The 20,177-nt window shown below is 34.1% G+C and overlaps 3 protein-coding genes across 4 annotated transcripts; 2 read left to right on the top strand and 1 right to left on the bottom strand.

The window, feature by feature from the left end:
- The first annotated feature begins 634 nt into the window (after positions 1 to 634).
- Positions 635 to 8,680, top strand: D-CDES (D-cysteine desulfhydrase). Its single transcript, XM_088207613.1, has 10 exons — positions 635 to 937; positions 1,026 to 1,091; positions 1,232 to 1,426; positions 1,531 to 1,641; positions 4,190 to 4,281; positions 5,710 to 5,802; positions 6,539 to 6,596; positions 6,675 to 6,788; positions 7,768 to 7,865; positions 8,178 to 8,680. The coding sequence occupies exons 1-10, from the start codon at positions 695 to 697 to the stop codon at positions 8,380 to 8,382; spliced, it is 1,275 nt and encodes a 424-aa protein (XP_088063739.1). The 5' UTR covers positions 635 to 694; the 3' UTR covers positions 8,383 to 8,680.
- Positions 8,681 to 8,875: 195 nt separating this feature from the next.
- LOC110821987 (glutamate decarboxylase 5) lies at positions 8,876 to 12,734 on the top strand. The gene is made up of 6 exons (XM_022051979.2): positions 8,876 to 9,809; positions 10,830 to 11,034; positions 11,129 to 11,329; positions 11,413 to 11,881; positions 11,954 to 12,006; positions 12,110 to 12,734. The coding sequence occupies exons 1-6, from the start codon at positions 9,724 to 9,726 to the stop codon at positions 12,545 to 12,547; spliced, it is 1,452 nt and encodes a 483-aa protein (XP_021907671.1). The 5' UTR covers positions 8,876 to 9,723; the 3' UTR covers positions 12,548 to 12,734.
- LOC110821989 (B3 domain-containing protein Os01g0723500-like) lies at positions 12,454 to 18,893 on the bottom strand. 2 transcript variants are annotated; one of them, XM_022051981.2, is made up of 4 exons: positions 18,711 to 18,893; positions 17,562 to 18,281; positions 13,015 to 13,104; positions 12,454 to 12,593 (listed from the first exon to the last, which is right to left on the bottom strand). In XM_022051981.2, the coding sequence occupies exons 1-4, from the start codon at positions 18,777 to 18,779 to the stop codon at positions 12,561 to 12,563; spliced, it is 912 nt and encodes a 303-aa protein (XP_021907673.1). In that variant the 5' UTR covers positions 18,780 to 18,893; the 3' UTR covers positions 12,454 to 12,560. The 2 variants fall into 2 exon arrangements, with proteins under 2 accessions (XP_021907673.1, XP_021907672.1); XM_022051980.2 differs by lacking the exon at positions 12,454 to 12,593 and having other exon boundaries at positions 12,600 to 13,104; positions 18,711 to 18,890.
- Positions 18,894 to 20,177: the final 1,284 nt, after the last annotated feature.

A 20,177-nucleotide genomic window follows, 5' to 3' on the forward strand; every position in this document is an offset into this window, starting at 1 on the left:
TAATGCATGATATTATATGATAAGTACAAATATGGTAATATCAAAATTATACTATATTTAAAAAGATTGTATATTAATGTATAGTAACGACATTTGTTTTTTATTTAGAAATAAAATTATCCAAATTATACAAAATCAACGATTTGGTAATTTCAAAAAATAAAAAAAATGGTAACATTTAAACCATGCAACAATCGTGACAAAAATTATATTATGTATTTAAAAATATAAATAAATAAGGTAAAACTATAAAAAATTTATACCATATATTAATATATTATAATCTAAATGAGGTCTCAATTTTTTTTTTTACATAAAATATAGAGTGGATACGATAAATGTATTTTTTTAAAAATTAATAATAATATATGTCAAATAAAAATATTTAATATATATCATTAATATAGTGATTTAATAATAAAATAAATATAAAATTCAATCGTATTAAAAGCTTAACTTATTTTTGTATTTGTAATGTTATAATTATTAAATTAAATTTATTTCAACCGAATCGTAAACGCATTCAAATAAAATAAATATTTTGTAACAATTATACGTGGCTTATAGTTGAAATAGTCACAATATAAGCTTGTAAGTTTATGGAAGTGCCAACCATATAATGAAAACTTACAAGCGTACAAATTATATTGGAAGTTACAAAAGTATAAACAAACAAAAAATAGAAGGAACTGAAATGTTGGCAGGGAGCACTGGTAGCATCAGTAAGTTGGGGGTTCTCAGCTTCTTCGCACCAACACCATCAATCTGTATCAACAAACTGAATTTGAATCAAACCAGAAGAACTATGTCTCATTCGATCGAAGAACACGAATCCAAACGGCAGTGCTTTAAGTTTCTCACGAAGGAACCGTATTCTTCTCCTCCGTGGGCATCACATCTCAGACCACTCCCGTCTAGCGTCTTCTCTCTCGCTCATGTAACCATCCAGTCCCCCTTCCTTCCCTATCTCCCTCTCCATCTTTCTGTGTATTACTGAATCAGATTGATCTTTCATCATTTGGCAGTGTCCCACTCCGATTCACAGATGGAACCTCCCTAATTTGCCGGACAATACTCAAGTCTGGTTGAAGGTATATATATTGGTTTTCATCTTAGTTTGGTTAAGAAGTATTGTTAATTGGATGACAGTGGGTTAGTAACTTAATTAATTGTTAAGGTTTGTTCTTCACTTTCGTGCATCACACTGACAAAAGACTTTGGAATAATATAGCGTGATGATCTTTCGGGGATGCAATTGAGCGGTAACAAGGTCAGAAAGTTGGAATTCTTGTTGGCAGATGCAGTCGCCCAGGGCGCTGACTGTATCATCACCATCGGAGGTATCCAAAGCAACCATTGCCGTGCTACTGCGGTTGCTGCGAAGTATCTCAATCTGGACTGTTATCTTATACTTCGTACCTCTAAGGTTTCACCTTCGTTTGTCTCTTTTTTTTTTATTTTTTGCGTTAAGTTTGTTTTGTAGGCGATGGAAGTAGCTCATGTAGTATCAATGGTCTCATTATGTTGCAGGTTCTTGTTGACTCCGATCCTGGATTGACCGGGAATCTTCTGGTTGAACGTTTGGTGGGAGCTCATGTTGATCTTATCTCAAAAGAGGAATATGCAAAAATCGGGAGTGTGGTTAGTTTGTGGCTTCTTTTGAAAAATTCTATGCATTCCATAAGGCTATGTTCTTCATTGTGCCATTATCTCGACCTCCAAATATTATTCCTCAATTTGCTGGTCTTCGGTAGGCTTGTAGCTCAAATTGCAAGCGAGAACTGGATATTATCTTAACCAAGTAAATGTTCAGGCTGATGGTAAAATATACCGAACGGCATTTGAATATGACAAAAACAAGTTGGTCATGAGCTCTCTAAATTTAGTATAAGCTGAAATATCATATTTTGGAGATTAAGATGTTCTAGTGAAGTAGGGTATTTGGTGACTTTTTGCAAATGAAGTTAGAGAGTGAAGGATTGTTAGACATAGTGAAAATTATAGCAACTGCAAAACTTTGTTCCATGTAATAAGAAATCATATATAATTGCAGAGTTGCCACTAACCAACAGTATGGTTAGAACAATAAGTTTTATTTAATGCAATAAGAAAACATTATAAATTAACCATTTCTATCAATAAGAGATTCTTTGTGGGTGATAGACAAATCCTTTGACGCACTAATGAATATAAAAGATCTAAAATTCATGGACTGATGTTTAAGCTGGACTTTGAGAAGGCAATAACAGAGTCAATTGGGGTTTCTTGGATAGTTGAGGATTTAGGTAATGCACAAAGAGAGTTTAACAACAATACTTCTAGAAAAAATAGCAAAGAATCAAATCAGAGATCTTCGACTCTCAATAATAAAAATTAATATCAATTTTTGTGCGATAATCATATAAATAGTCTAAAGGAAAAGTGAGTTAGGGTACATTATGTACTTATCTTTGATAGAAAAGAAATATTAGGAGAACACATACAAAAGATGTAGGATTAGGTATCCTCACAAAAGGAAGATAAAAGAGAAAGAAAATGATACTGACAAGTGTGCAAATGGATAGCTAAAATGACCATGGCCCTTAACCTGCAAAGATGGCAAGAATATCTGACCCAAAGAACCAGTAAAAAGGAAACTTAATAATTGAAAATCTGAGTATTGCTTTCCAGTCAACTCTATAACCCAGAAAACATAGCCCCATCTTCTCCAAAAGTTTAAAAAAAAAAAAAAAAAAAACATAGCCGTCACCCTGTAGCGATCTATACTACTTCTTTAATCTCATGCCCAAAAAAGCAGAAGATATGAAGCCATCTAATGTCTCAGGAAAAACCCGAAAGACACTGAAAGTATAAAAAACCAACACCATAGTCTCCTAGCCATATCACAATGCAAAAACAGATGCTCCTACATCTCTGTAGTTCTATAACATATCATATATGCCCAACGAGACGAAGAATGATTAGATCTGCGAGCTTGAAACATATCCTTAATAATCAGCCAACTTAGAAATGCAATCCAAACAAAAACTTTTACCTTAGGAGGAACAGGACCCTTCCAAGAAAACTCAACAAAGACATCATTGTGGCGAGTAAGATTATGGGTAAAAAACACAAAATAAGATTTACAATTAAGGGTATGTAAAGGTTCATTCTGCTATTAGAATTATGAGAAAATACAGCTAACTAAAGAAGCTGAAGTAGTGAAATCATATCATCAACTTTTTGACCATTCATGTTTGTGAAAAAAGACATGTTCCAAGAGCAAGAATCAATAGACAACTGATGTATTTTATATCAGAGCCTAGGGGCGTAATCATCAGTCCAGTGGTCCGCCTATAACAGAATTTGGCTCCAATCCCACCTTGAATCTAACAAGAGTAAGAAAGAAACATCAAAGGTTAGATATAGGTATCTAGAGACTTCTGAAAGTAATCAGAACATTAACTTTGGAGTTCCATTCACTCTGGAGTAAATCATACTTGGTTATTCCTTAATAGAAAATTTGTACGGTAGTTTAGACATTATTTTGGTCAAAAGCAGTGTTATTTTAGAGAGCATAGAAGCTCCATAAAAAGAGTACGATTGACCACCTTTCTAAAAACACTATATAAGAGCTTATAAGATGTCTAACTTATAAGCTCTTGGGTATTTGTCAAATGCATAAAAACTTTTAAAACACTGTTATAAAGCGTATAAGCTTCTTGTCAACTAGCTTATAAGCTTAGCCAAACACCCTCATAAGGTTGCATATCTTTGAGTAGCTGCAGGAGTTATCTAAATACTTCTAAGTTGCGTTATGTTCAAGTTTATTCCATTCTCATGCTATTCTAGATCTTAACTTATTGATATTAGATTTTAGTCATAGTTTATATATTTGATGAACAATTTAATTCGATACCTATTTTTTAATTCCACAATGATAGTCTTACTTTTCAAGGAAGAATCACAAAAGTATCTGTAATTGAAATTAGAACCAAACTCAATTCTGCAGTTCTTTTCACTCAAACTAACTTCTGTCTTCTGTAAGTAGTTGAACTCTTATATTATTGGAGTTGTCCTTGATCAAACTACCATAAAGTATATAATACCTGGTCTATTGCTTCTGTATCCCAGGATCCAATTTGTTGTTTATTGCCAATATGATTTAACAAATTTTCACTTACCTCATTCTTATTTTTTATCCTGTCAGACTCTCACTAATATTTTGAAAGAAAAATTGCTAAAGGAAGGGAGAAAACCATATGTTATTCCTGTTGGTGGTTCTAACTCACTAGGAACCTGGTAAGATTGTTTAATTCACATATTCTTTTTTTGTAAGATGAAATTTGTAAATAGTTGGTTATCTTCACACTGTTAATTGCGTAATGGTTCAAAATTTCATTTTTTTGCATTATGACTAGTTAGCCTTATTCAGTTTCCATCCTTCTAGACCAAAATCCTGTAGAAAGGAAAAAGGAAAGCAAATTTCCAGCCTTCTCTGTATTGATTAATATTTACTTTTTTAAGTATGATTAATTAATTTTTTTTTTTTTTGTATGAGAATTTGAATGTTATTTATTGGTATTGGCATTTGGTTAGCAGTATGACTAGTTTTTAATAGATAGTCTTAAAAAACGAAAAAGAAATAAACAAGAAAGACCAAAACCGAATTGCTACAACGGGACAGAAAGGTGTTCATTGCTTCTTTATGGACCCAGGTTAATGGTTACTCTACGACATCTCTTTGGCTACTTTGCAAAAGGACTGGGTCGTTTTGTTGTTTTGATGTTTTTCTTTCTCTTTTATGTTCTTTTATTGTGTTAGGAGGATTTTTCGTCTTCTGATGGTGTACCTTTGTCTCTTATTCCTGACAATATTTCTTTTTCAGCCTAAATACTAAGTTGGTTCGTATACTATTTTTAAATATTTGAATTGGCTCGTTTATTAATGTTTGCTCCTTTTGATCCACCAATTTTTTTGAAAAAATATGTGCATTGGTCTCTATTCGTTAAATGCCACTAATATCGCTAGTGGATTTGGTACGTGGCAGCGAGTTGGACACATAGTTGTTTCTAATTGGGTAAATTTTCACATCAAATGTCTCCATACATGCTTACCAATTCTCAACTAGCATATTTGTTAACTAAAAACTTAAGCAATCCAATATTTCAAGTTCTTATTGGCAAACTAGGGATAAATAACATCTATTCTCCAGCTTGAGGGAGACTGTTAAATAGAGGATAAATTAGGTTAAAGAGTATAAGAGTAAATTAAATTGTTTATATTTAATTGTCTATTTCTTTTTTTATTCTAAAAAACTTATATATATAGGGTTTTGATATTCAATAGAATACATATTAAATTATTCTTAATATAAGAAAATATACTCTAACATCAACATTAATTTTCTATTTTACTTTGTTTTTTTTTTCTTTTTGGGTGGGGGTTGGATGGGTTTATTTGTGTTAGTGTGGGTAAGTGGACTCTTTGGATGATAGTTTCCCGTCAGTAGCACATTTTGTCTCGAATTGTTCTTCTTTTTTCCATCAAGGCTCCAGAGCACTGTTCACTTGCATCCTGTTCATATTTTTTCAGTTTCTGCTTGTTTTTTTGGGTTAACTTTGTATAACTCCAAAAGTAGCTTTCTTTACTCTGGATAGAGAGGATACTGTAACTGCTACCGTATGTCTTCCATTATCAAACTCATTCAGGATATTCTATTCTGTTCAGGGGCTATATTGAAGCCGTAAGGGAAATCGAGAAGCAGCTTCAGACTGTGACTGAAGAAGTAAAATTTGATGATATTGTGGTAGCATGTGGCAGGTTCCATTTTACTTCTGTTTTTTTTTTTTTCTCCTTTCATAAGCTAAGAATTCCATCTTTTTCTTTTCTTTTGCTTCTTTGTTCTCTTGTTTCTTTGTCATGAATTATTTTATTTAAGATATGATGAGAGGAGGTCAAATATTTAACTTAAATATCTAAGGACTGCCCATTATTCAATTTTTTTTTCGAGGAACATTATTCAGTAACCAATTGCATGATTATGCTCAGTTTTTAAGGGTCAACAGGTTAGTGTCCTATTGTTGTACCAAAAAGGAGCAAGGAAAGGCAAATACAACAATCAAAGATTTCTCCTATGTCAAATATTTTGAGGTTTTGAATTTCATTTAGACTAACATTCTTCTTCTACCTTTAATTATACTCAGAAACAAGGTCAGGTGCTATTCTTCTTCCAATTTCATGTTGCATTTGGTTCAAACATTTTATTCCCACTCAATTCTTAAATTTTAGTTATTTGATATTTATGATGTAATTTATAAATTTGATGCATAATTGAATCAACTTTATTAGTACCTTCAATTCCACTACATGGATTTGTATTTCCAAATGTCAAGGAAAGAATCAAAAGCATACCTAATTTGAATTGATAGTGGAATTGTGTTGAATCTGGATTGCTGTTTCAATTCAAATTTCCATCCTAGTTGTATTATATTCCAATTTCTCTTTCGTGGATTTAGAATTGGAAGCAAACTCAATATTGTTTTATACTGAATTTCAGTGGAGGTACGATTGCTGGTCTTTCACTAGGATCCTGGCTGGGTATGTTGAAGGCAAAAGTATGTCTTCCTTTCTGTAGATTTACATATGCTCTTTTCTATGTTACTTTTTAATTGTATAGTCCATTGACTTTTCAGGTTCATGCATTTTCTGTTTGTGATGACCCTGATTACTTCTATGACTTAGTCCAAGGCCTCTTGGATGGACTTGAAGCTGGTGTGAGCTCTCGTGAAATTGTTGACATTAAAAATGTAAGTGTTCAAATGACTTTTAGGAGTTGTTTTGTATGGACATCTGTAATATCTGCTGAGTTCAATCTTTTTGTTACTAGGTGGGTGTTAGATCTTGTCTTGTTTTCAGTTTGCCATGTGCACATGCACTTGCATGCGTGTCTTTCAATTGCTTAATACCATTCAAATTCTGAAAAAATAAAAGCAGTTACCATCCTGTTTAACTGTTTTGGTGTGCATGGTTGAGGAATTTTCTTGTGCTTGTTATGTATATTGTCATATATGGGAGTAAGTTATTTGGTGTAAACCAGAAAACCAAACACCAAATGATCAATTTGTTATGGTTTGGTTAAAACTGAAACAAAAAAATTTGCTCTAGTTTAAAAACTAAATTGAATTTAGTAGTTTTCTTGGTTTGGTTTATAAAAGTTTGAAATTGAAGAAAATAAAAAAACTGACTTTTATTAATAATATTTGAATCAATAAACATTTAATATATAATAAGATAATGTTTTTTTATTAAAAAAATATGTTAAAATAAATACCAAAAATTCAGGTTGTTATGGTATTGATGAAAAAATATGGATCAAATAAACCAAATTACTTTCGTTTTGGAAATTTGGAAATTGAAATTTTCAGCTTGGTTAAAATTGTTCTCCAATTTGAACCAAACCGAGCTTGTTTCACCCCTGGACCCCATAAGCATTCACTTATCCGCAACTCTCGAATTTAAAAAATATTGTAATTCCTAGTCCAGTAGAAATTAGTTTTCTTTCTTGTTTCATCCAGAAACTGCTGAAGCAATTTAGTATTGTTGTTGAAGTTTCATTGGCCTGGACTCTCTAAAAAACTAATGAGATATTTGAAAAATTTTGAAGCTCTAAGATGCAATCAAATACAAGATCCCATGTCAGATTATTTTACTCACGTTATTCTAATTGATTGATTTAATTTGTTCATGAAGCAGTAAGATCCATTTTGACAAAAAGATCACCTGCAGGCCAAAGGTTTGGGCTATGCACTTAACACCTCTGAGGAGCTTCAGTTTGTAAAAGAAGTTGCTAGAGCTACTGGTGTTGTTCTCGATCCCGTGTATAGGTAGGTAGAAGTCTGAGCTTGTTCAGATTTTATTTTTGAACCTTATAACTGATTCTATTATTCTTTTCTTTTTGTCTCTCCTGTTCCATCAAATGGGTAAATCCACTAACTGATATGAAAATTTAAGGGCAATTTATTTCACTGAGATAAGGAAAACCAATTGTTTTCTCCACATTGACCATCCAAAAAAGCTGGTGAACATGAAAAGTTCTTTACTATTGGTTCCAAATTGGTGTCCATTATTTCTTTGATTCAGCTTCGCATATTCTAATAGTTTGAATTTGTTTTCTGCTGGTTGAACAATCCTTCCAGTGGGAAAGCTGCTTATGGAATGGTGCAAGACATGGCTGAGAACCCAAAGAAGTGGGAAGGGAGGAAAATCCTGTTCATACATACAGGGGGTCTTCTAGGTCTTTTTGACAAGGTAGATCAAATGACCTCATTGGTAGGGGACTGGCGGAGAATGGATGTCCATGAATCGGTACCGCGGAAAGATGGCGCCGGAAAAATGTTTTAGCTGAGAAACAGGTTACTTATCCTCCTCTGTTTTCTTTTGCAAGTAAAACAGACTGCTCTGCTGATGCTACTGGTGGACTTAAATTGTTTTAGCTTCGCTGTGCTCACATATGAGACTCCAGATTTTCTTTTAACCGGTTATAATACATTGTTTGATGGTGGACCTTTTGAAATTTGTCACCTTCGGCGTGAAGTGCTCTTGGAGCTCAGGAATCATTTTATATATTATTACAAAACTGCATATAAATATTATCATTTTGCGCAGAATTAAATTTATTTTAACAGTTCCAATTAATTTACCTAAATTTTAGGATATGTATTTTTATGTTATTTATTTAGAAATATGTTAGTTTAAATATAAAAAAATCTAAGAATTTAATTTTAAATAAATTCTAAGTGGAATTCAAATAATACATTTTGAAACTTATTAAAACAGTAGAATTAAAATCAAACTATGAGGGCTTTGGAAGTTAAATTGAATTTCATTTTTCTATTTGAAATGTGAACTATTGGATCTCTCTCTCTCTCTCTCTCTCTGTAAATGGTTGAATCAACACAAAGCTCCAACGAAAGCTCTCTCAAAAAACCAGAAGTCTCCCCTCACAGAAACCACCACTCTATACCAGCTGCCATGGCTGCCAATCCCTTACTTTCTTTTCCCTCCATAGCCTCTGCTCTCGAACCTTCTCTTGGTTTTGTTCTCCTACTTCGCAGCTCACTTAGCCTATGTCCGCCCGACTAGTCATCACCTTCACTCATCCACACAAACACACTCTCTCTTTCTCTCCCTCTCTCTCCTAGCTGGAGCCTCTCTTTCTCTTCTCTGCAGTCTCTGGTCGACTACTTAAGAACCTGTTGACACCCGAGTTGAAGACGAATAAGCTAATTAGTAGCACAAGCGAAGCACGAGCCGATTTCTGCCGGAAGACGAAGTTGAAAAAGTCGACAAATAAATATATGGGTGATCATGAATTTTATTCTAAAAGGTTATTATGGTGTCTAAATTAGTATAAAAAGACTTGAAAAAGTCATAGTAATCTTATTAATTAAAAGTTAAAAGGTGGTAATCATATGATTTAATTTTTATTAAAAATTGGTTTTTATTGTAAATAAAATGAGCAAATTAAAAAATATATATATATGTGGAGGAGTAGTATAAATATGGTCGTAGTCTACGGAAGCAGGCACTGGTTATGCATGTATTTTGGCTTGTTCATCGACGTGATGTTAATTTAGGAAACTACCGCCCACTATAATTAATCCCACTTTCCTCTTCTCTTTGCTAATCTCTCAATTACCATTTTTTTCAATTGATTAAGAACTTTAATTTGAATCAATTACCATGGCGATCACGACCAAAGTCACCGACTCCGAAGAGTATTTGCACTCCACTTTTGCTTCCAGATATATGCGTGCTCCTGTTCCCAGGTACCATTTACCATTTCATTCATATTAAACTTATTATTCTTCTCCTTAAACACACACACACACACATATATATATATATATATATATACATGTCAACATTCATAAAATTAGTACTTCTCTATTGACTATACTCGTATAATTTAACAAACAATTTGTTACCCAACCACTAATACTTCTCTATTAAGGGTCATATTGTGATAAGTGTCAAGTAATGTGAACTAAGTTGATAATTTTCCTATTTATATACCAACCTAAAAGCTAAAACTTTAGGTTTCAACTTATATATATATATATATATATATATACAACCCAAAACAAAAAGCTAGTTCATATACATGTATATGTATATATTATTCTAATAAAAGATTTAAACGTATATAATACTTTATATATAGAATATCAGAATTTGTTACAAATGAATTTTTTACAGCTAAACTCTAATACAATCCGCCCTAATTAGGTGAGATAAAAAACTCGATTCACCGTATCTATGAGACCTAATTTTAATTAATAATTATATGATTAATTAACAGAATTCACAATTAATTAATTTTTTTTATAGATTTAATACATTGCTAAAAACTTATTATGCTCTTTAACTCTTTTTACTAGAAAACTACTTGGTCTGGTGCGATCCCTTATGCTCTTTAACAAATGTCATTAGAACACAACTCTCAAACCCAAAGTCTGTGGATATTGTCTACAAATATAGCCAGACTACAAAGCTATTAATGGAATTAGGTATGAATAATATGTTAAAGCTCATCTTATCTTTCACTACGCAGCATAATAAATCAACTGAATCTAACTGACTGAAATAGAACTTCTTTCCAATCAACTATATTCTTGACCCAGTGATTTTTTAGATTCAATCACGCAGGACATATTACTTGTTTATGAGGAGTGAGAAATTCTGTATTGATGCTCATTTCACTTCATAAAATACACAATGACTATACTTAATTCAATTATATATAAAATGTATCAAATACTTAAATTTTCAACCTCCATGTGAGACAGATTCAAGTTGCCAGAGCGGTCAATGCCAAAAGAAGCAGCATACCAAGTAATAAACGATGAGTTGATGTTAGACGGAAATCCCAGGCTAAACTTGGCATCCTTTGTGACGACATGGATGGAGCCTGAGTGCGACAAGCTTATGATGGACTCCATTAACAAGAACTATGTTGACATGGATGAGTATCCTGTTACTACTGAGCTTCAGGTAATGTAAACACTATCATCCTAGAGTTTGAATTAGTATAAATTAATATGATATTATTTCTGTTTTCTGAGTCGCAATCTTCGTTATTATGTAGAATCGGTGTGTAAATATGATTGCCAACTTATTCCATGCTCCAGTTGGAGATGATGAAGCTGCAGTTGGTGTGGGAACTGTGGGTTCATCAGAGGCGATAATGTTGGCTGGGTTAGCTTTCAAAAGAAAATGGCAGCACAAGAGAAGATCACAATGTCAACCTTTTGATAAACCCAATATTGTCACAGGAGCTAATGTGCAGGTGTTGTTTAAGTATTATGTGTATATTATATATGCATGGAAAATGGCAAATGATTTAGGAGAATACATACATGGCATTTGTAGGTGTGCTGGGAAAAGTTTGCAAGGTACTTTGAAGTGGAGCTGAAGGAGGTGAAACTGACTGAGGGATGTTACGTGATGGACCCAGCGAAAGCAGTGGAGATGGTTGATGAGAATACCATCTGTGTAGCCACCATTCTTGGATCAACCTTGACTGGAGAGTTTGAAGATGTAAAGCTTCTGAACCAGCTGCTTTCTGAGAAGAATGACGAAACTGGTTGGGATATCCCAATTCACGTAGATGCAGCTAGTGGAGGATTCATCGCTCCTTTTCTTTACCCAGATCTCGAGTGGGATTTCCGGTTGCCGTTGGTCAAAAGCATCAACGTAAGCGGCCACAAGTATGGGCTGGTCTACGCCGGAGTTGGTTGGGTTGTTTGGAGAACAAAAGATGACTTGCCTGACGATCTTGTTTTTCATATCAACTATCTTGGAGCTGATCAACCCACTTTTACTCTCAACTTTTCTAAAGGTTATAATTAAGGATTAACATTTTTTCTACCACCAAGTCTTTTCTTCATATCTCTTTAACTTTGTTTTGCAGGATCTAATCAAATTATTGCTCAGTACTATCAATTCATTAGACTTGGCTTCGATGTACGTACACATACTCCCCTTCTTGCCGTATATTTTTTGTAATATCATGTTGCACAATTATATATATATATATAACTGAATTTGACAAGGGAATTACACACAGGGGTACAAGAACATAATACAAAACTGCATGGAAAATGCTCGAGTGTTGAGAGAAGGAATAGAGAAAACGGAGCGATTTGAGATTCTATCAAAGGATGTAGGGGTTCCACTTGTGGCATTCAGGCTTCAGGATAGCAGCAAGCACACGGTGTTTGAGCTTGCAGAGAGCCTACGAAGATTCGGTTGGATAATTCCTGCCTACACAATGCCAGCAGATGCGCAACATGTGGCAGTGCTGCGGGTGGTGATTAGGGAGGACTTCAGCACAGGGCTCGCAGAGAGACTAATCAATCATCTCAACCAGGTTTTGAAGGAAATGGATACCCTCCCTAGCCGCATGCCTGTGACTCCTAATCCTAATCCTCCTAAACATTCTCATCAGGACATTATCAGGTATTGGCGCCGTCTTGTGGACCACAAACGAAATGGTGTGTGCTGATTGCTGTCAACTATCACCAACAGAGTTTATTGCTATAGAAAGACTTCTGAAATAAGAAACATCAACTGCTTGTTTAACATATAACTTAAAAAGATTGCTGTAAAATTCAATTTCATCTGAGAAGAGCGAAAGAACAAAGAAATCAATTCACCACTAAGAAATAAAGAATATTACAATCCTAGTCTTCCCTATCTCCTTTTGATCAATATTTGTAAATAATTACTCATTTCACCATGAGTTGTGTTTCTGTACAAAAGGGCATCCAACCAAATTTCGTTTCTCTCTATTAACATGCTAATTCATAAAGCCATCTAACTTCTGCGCCTCGAAATGGAAACATTTAGCACTGCATTTTTACCAGGAATCAATTCGAAGTCACAAGTATCCCCAATTTGCAAAGAATTCTCAGTCACAAATCTACGCCAACCAGTAAGGAACCTAATCCACCCGCCGTAGTAAACACTCACCTTGATAGGCCATAATTTATTTGAAACCCGAAGCATAATACTTTCTTTGTCACGCACCCAAGAATGATGTTTGAAGCCTAACGGAATATGCTGCACAGAAGTTGAAACCAGCCAAATTGTCATTTTGAAACCAAATGAATGATAAAATGACTACAGCAATATTTTGACAGAAAGTTGTTAAAAGTCTTATTTTGTATTTTAAGGAACCAAAATGACAAAAAATACATGCAATCATGATTTTAGTAATCTCTTGGCGACCGTAATATTTCTTATGGGTAGTGGTCCGAATTATCAAGCTTATGTATGCAATTAGAAACTTGCAAGTGATGCAGGAGAATTAAAAAAAAATGTTTAACATTAATTACGGTATAGGTTATTTTGTTAAATTATTATAATGGCAGATTTACAGACTTGATACTCATGTCTTAAAATTATCTGAATCTTATTATCTATAAGTGGTTTAACATCATTTTGATTAGGAGTTGTTTCATTTTCGTAGTCAGGAGTATATTAGGGTTATCTATCTTAGTTTCCTAAAGTGAGCTTGTAAGTATCTATGCAATCTCTTGAAAATTCATACTACGAATATATATTAGAATAACTCAAGTGAAAAAATCTTTCTCTACTACAATTATGGGAAACAAAAATAATTACTGGATTACTCGACCTTTGGAGTCAATGCTCCAAATTATCATATCTTTATGAATTTATGTTAGAGTAAAGAACAATCTACAGCTTCTATGGCACCAAGAAGAGGTGAAATTCCTAAGTTGAACCAAGCCAAAGAGATACCGTATAGGAAAATCATGGAGCAACTTTTGCAAGAAATACAGAACTTGCAAGGAGATTGTAGCGACACCGGAAATAGAGATATCAGAAATTACTGCTACCCCTTGAACTTGCTAAAAGGAATTGTTCACTTCTTGCAACCGTTCAGGGAAATTATCATCCCAAGCATTAGTAACCAAAGAACAATCACTTACAGATGACTTACTACCCCTAGAATCTGACCAAGTGAACTGGGAATTAGAGGAATGTCTCACAGCTGACAATCTCCAAAAGAACTATTGAAGCCCCTCGTACAAAGTAAGCTCATTGCCCCCACCCCACATGATTTTCAACAAGACTACCAGAAACATTATAGAATGTTGATACCACAAAGGAAAGCACCATCCATAAAGAGAAGACAATTCCTCCTGTAGGAATGATCTCAATCTCGATAATATAAGGCCAATACACACAACTAATCCTCTAATTGCCCCCCAACATGATATTAAACAACACCAAGAGAAAAAAGAATCATCAATAGAATCCACTAATTAAGCAACGTCATATTCCAAATGAAGCACTAAAAGGACTTCAAACCCACTCCTTAAATCTAGATTTCCACAAGATCTAAATAAAGAATTGCTATACACCCCCTCATCTCTTGAATCATCGCAGCATTTGGACTAGCTCCAGAGATAATTTCTTAATCATTTTAGGCTTCAACAGAGACTTTTAAGGAAATGAATTTGTCCTTTGTTAAATCAGGTTTCAACAAGAAAAATGCTTCAAAGTCTAATTCCAATAACATAATCATCTTCAGTACATCAAATATTTTTATACAGAAAAAAAAGGAAAAAAAAACAGTAGCAGTCTTGCCAACAATTTGCCACTATCTATGTCCAATGAGAGGTGGCACAAATTGGCAACTTGTAGTTACCATCTTTGGCCACTATCCCTGGACCAACAAGAGGTGTCACAAGCTGGCAATATTCCACACCCTTTTGACCAATCAAAAAGTGGAACAGAAATACCGATAAAAATGAAGTCTCACCTCATCCTACTAATAGTAAGGCGCCACCTCATTCTAAAAAAAATATAAAAAATATAAAACAAAAAAATAACTCCTAAATCTAGCTAACATGTCCTTGATAGCCTTTTCTCACACTAAAAGAGTACATAGAGGTCATAAATAACCTTCTCTCATACTAAGACATTCCAATCTACCTTTTCCCTATTCTGTATCACCTCCATCCACGCCCCTCAACTTTTGGAGTACCCTTCATTTGAGTGGTGATCCTCAGCGGCTTCTTCAAACCCATCATCATACTGTTCCTTCAAAATCCCAATTTGTCAACCTCTTCATCACAGTTCTTGGTCCTGTTTTTTCCAATTACATGTTTATCTTCCAATGAGTGAGGGACCAAAAATCATTCTGTTACAGCATCTACAGCCTCATGATTTTCCTTTTGCTGAGTTCCCATAATATCCGCCCATTAATCAGCCTAAACTCTCCCTCCCATTGCTCCTGTTTTTATTTCCTTACCAGTACCAGAAATTTTAGCATCTCTCTCCAAGTCAGCCAGTTCTTTTCAGTGCAAAAGCAATCTGGTTTTAGCTGCTGCATGGTGTCATGAGCCCAGAGCAATGCCAATGTTTCATTCTTTCCTAATCCTTTTTCTTTTTGGGAAGCAGGGAGACAAAGCAAAACTAGTTGGGCATAGCTTCTTTGAGAAGACTATTGATGCAAGTAGGAGGGTTCAAAACTTAAGTCCACCAATGGCTACTCAATATCCTAACTTGGCAAGCACATCTGCAGATGCTTCAAGGGGCAGTAGTCCTTTTTTTGAAAAATGACATCTTACTACGATGCCAGCCTGGTAAGAGCTATCAAGAATTAACCCAGGTTTTTTAGAGATTACTCAATCAATAAGAGTTGACTCACCATCTTTCGTGATCAGCCCCCAACAAATACTTCCTTCCTGACTGCATAATTAACAATGTTCTTCTCATTATGGAGACAAGATGGAAGACAGGACTCAAGCTCAAGTCATCAACTCAATTTGTGAATGTTATACCATCTGAACTATATGATCTTGGCTATTATTACATACTTTCAAATTTAAAATTCTCATCGTCTAGTCCCTTAAGTTGCGGATGATGGTATTAATGGTGGCATTCCTTTCCCCAACCATTGGCTGCATCTTCCAATTCTGAATTCAATTATACCCTTGCCTTAATGTTCTTCACACTGCTGCAGCCTTCTACTCATTTGACGGCTTTCTTCCTTTTTCCAATACATTCTAATCAACAGTTTTCTGCTTCCCTTCAATCTCCACCAGCAATTCCTCAACCACCGATCAGGCACACTCAACATGGAAGCAATAATAGACTTAAAACTTTACCATCCTCTTCCACTAGAGATGATTACAGAGAACTACTTCCCTCCGAAAACCTCTAAATACCAGAAAACATCCCCTACTATTTTCCTTTCTTTTTCCATGAGCTTTTTATCTACTTTATTGCATTTGTGACAGAATCTTTTTTCTTTTGATATTTGCAACAGCTCTCGAAAAGTTGGCAACCACCAGTTCCTCCCTCTCTGTCCAAAAATATGGTCCTGTTCATTCTCATTCGCTCAGTTATTGCAAGCCTAAACATGATCCTCCTTCCTCTAAATAATATCTAAAACCCTAGCCCATAATCACTAATTTCTTAATTCCTCCCATAATAGAAAACTAATAAAGAATAACTAACTGATGTAGGACAAAGTAAAGCTAATTTGCCTACTTACAGATTTAGGAAGATATCACACCTATGTTTTCTTAGAGATCATACCTGAAAAATCTTATGCATCATATTTATGGGTTTGATTTTATCACACAACAGTTAAACTATTTTATTCAATAATTGAATTATGTTCCGAGAAGTAAAATTATAAAGACATTTATAATACTTCCTAAATCACAATTACTAAATAGGACTAAACTGAGAAATGAAAATTAATAAGATTAGAAAGACTACTCCTAATACAATAGGAAACTAATATTGATAAGATTAGGAATGTTATTCCTAATAAAATAGAAAATGTTATTTATACAAAGTGAAAAAATGGTACTAATAAGAATAAAATCCTGAAGTTACTAAATCTACAATAATAGATTCTTAAATATTATAGTATTTTTATATATAATTCTATTATGATTTTTAATCTATTTAGATAATTTATAACTACTAATTCTGCATCACTAATTAACAAAAAAAGTGAAGGAGATCAAGGGACCAAAAAAACTGCTAATCGAGAAATTTCATAAGAAACCATTATGATTTGCATACCATACACATGATAAAACCGGCATTGAGGCATGTATTTTCTTCAATACCTGTAGCCTAGTCTCCAAATTACCCTCTCTCTGTCCCTACATCAGTAGGGTTTCTAGATATTATAGTACGTAATAATAGCATCCTTATTATTAGATTTTTCTTCACAATTTCTTAAGATATATATTTATAAATGCAAGTGAAAGGAGAATATAAGTCATAAAATGACTTAGTTTAATATTAAGTCACAATAAAAGTGCACCATATGGGGTCCTGTAATATAAGGCTAGTGAACAATGAGTACTCTCTTCAAATTCCAAGCCTAAATGTGGACAAAAGTTGACATTGATAACTTCGATTACGTACTTTGAATATGATCAAATCAATGAGGACCATGATAAGCAATTATGTTGACTTGTTCTTCAAAAGAATTCTAATAAAATCTGAATGTCAAAACTTACCAAATACCCATTTCGCACATATGCACTTCTCATGACAACTTGGAACCTTGGATACTCTGATTTGAATGCAGGGCTAGCTTGTCCAAGAACATTAGAAGTCACTACCGGAGCTATCTGACATAAAGGTTCTTGATTCTTGGAGTTAGGTGTTCCATTCAGATCATCACCAGAACCGTCAGAATCAATAGAAACTACGTTAGTTATCTTTGCTTCAGCTTGCGTATCTCCTTCAGCAAGTGGAGAGTCCAGATCAACAATTCTCTTTTTGGAGTTGCTGAATTTGACAACAGGGCTTGAATCCAAGTTACTAGCATGTTCCTGCGTTGCATTTTCATGTCTCTTCCTTTCATATGTCAACATTGATTCACCATATCTCTTCTCTCTGGGTCGACTTCCACTAGCAGCTTTGTCTATGTTTCTAGTTTCATTGCAGGAAAGAGGTTTGGGATGTCTCCTAGTACTCATGGAGATCTCCTTCTGACAGCAATCTCTTCCATATAATTCAACATCAAATCTTGAATTCCCCACATATAGAAAAACTAGAAAGTCTCCCAATTCCAGAGAATTATCTTGCACAAATTTCCTCCAACCATTCTTAAAGTATAAATTTCCCTCAACCCTTTCCACAACAACAGGAAAACAAATCCCGTCAGGATTACAAAGTTGGAAGTTTTGAGGTACAACACTGTTGACATACTTGACAAATGCTGGCGGAATTTGCTACAAACAGCAATCAAAGGTAGATTTAATGTTAATATCCATTAAAAACAACAGAGTAAGTCATAAAACAATATGATATTAAATAACATAATGGTGTAAAAAGGATAAATGCTGATAAAGGTTAGAACGTCTAAGAACATTTTTTTCCTCACAAGAGGGTCACTAATCCAATAACAAAAAAAAACCATAAACAGGACTTGACATCTGCTTGATTAAACAAATATATATAGATATACATAAACACAGTAACCCTAAAACACATTACACTCAATGTGATTGACAATACGAAAAAAAATAAAACCAAAAGGTTTATGTCAGTCCAAATGATCGATCATCAAGAGATCCAAGAATTGAAATTCTGTAGACCTACTAGAGGACCAAAACCACAGCATATCAGAAGAGAGAAAAGAGAAAAGGAGGGGGATTTACCAACTGGGTAGAGAAGTCACCAATCAAAACCTTGAAAAAGGAAGGCTTTTTGCCTATATCTCCAACCATCGTACAGAGCTGGAACACAGCACCGCAGAAAAAGAGGGAGCAGTAGGAATGCTTTAGGGCTTTAAAAAAGATATTTCTCCGGCACTAGTTCTTACCAGTTGGGTGACTTGAGTCACAAGGCTCATCAGCCGCACACAGCCCCTAGTATCCAATAAGGTTCATCAATATAAAAATATATTAGATAATAATACCATTAAATCACAAATTTGTTTTTTAATAACACTATAATTTAAATTTTTTATGTAAAAATTGCAAATATTAAAGTATAGAAAATGAAAGAGTTTAAGGTTTAAATATAAAATTAATTATATTTATTGTTTAAATTAATATTTGTTGGATTCTTACTTGTTTTCTTAACATAATTAAAAATAATTGCTTCAATTTAATTTAATTGTCTGAATGTAGTAATTATTCAATTCACAATAATTTATTTCCTAATTTAATTTGATTTTAATTCATTAAAGTTGAGTCTTAAATTTTCAAAATACTAATTATGAATGTTATCATCAAAATAAATACAATTAAAGCAACTTTAGTAACAGATGGATTAAATGATTAATTACACGCAACTATTTTCCTAAATATATATGTAACACCCAAATTTAATTTTAATATAATTTAAAATTAATTTGTACATATAATTTTTTATTTTAATTTAGTGTAAAAATGAAAGAAATTTGATAGGAGATAAAATTGAAGATAATTTTAGAAAAAAAAAATGTGAAAATTTAGGTTTTATAGGTATTTTTGAAAAAAAAATAAAAAATGAGGTCAAAATACAATTTAGAGAAGTTGTGCCACGTGGGATGCCCGATTAGTAGCCCCGACGAATCAGAACACGTCGCGTGACAACGGACGCTGATGTGGTGCCATGCGTGAGGCCACGCAGGCGATCCGCATGCCCACAATTGAATGGCCCAGATCTGTTCCCGCGCGCATGAATGGCCTAGATGCGTTCCTTCTCCAAACACGATCAGACGGTTCAGATTAGATCGCGATGAACGGTCCAGATTAGATCGCGATGAACGACCTTCACTTCATATTTAATCGCGATCGGACGGTATAAATCAAATACGATGGACGGTTCATATTAAATGAGAACGGATATAATAACCCTCTTCACACCAAACCCTAACCCTAATCGCCAAATACCCTCGCCGGAAAAGAAAACTCAGCTGTGAGGAAGGAGAGCCGTTGCTACCAGCCGCCGCGTCGGAGTTACTTCTGACCGCCAAAAAAGGTAAAAAAAAAATTTGTTCGGAATTCAATTTTAAACACCCACATGGCCAAATCGAAGCAAAATGACTAGCCGATTGGCCAGAAACTGTGGGAAAAGCCCGTCGCCGCCGCCGCAGAAAATTTCACAAAACACCTCCAATGAGGCCATTTTCGATTTCC

Source organism: Carica papaya, chromosome 7, assembly GCF_054855325.1.
Source record: "Carica papaya isolate Zhongbai chromosome 7, ASM5485532v1, whole genome shotgun sequence".
NCBI lineage: Eukaryota > Viridiplantae > Streptophyta > Magnoliopsida > Brassicales > Caricaceae > Carica > Carica papaya.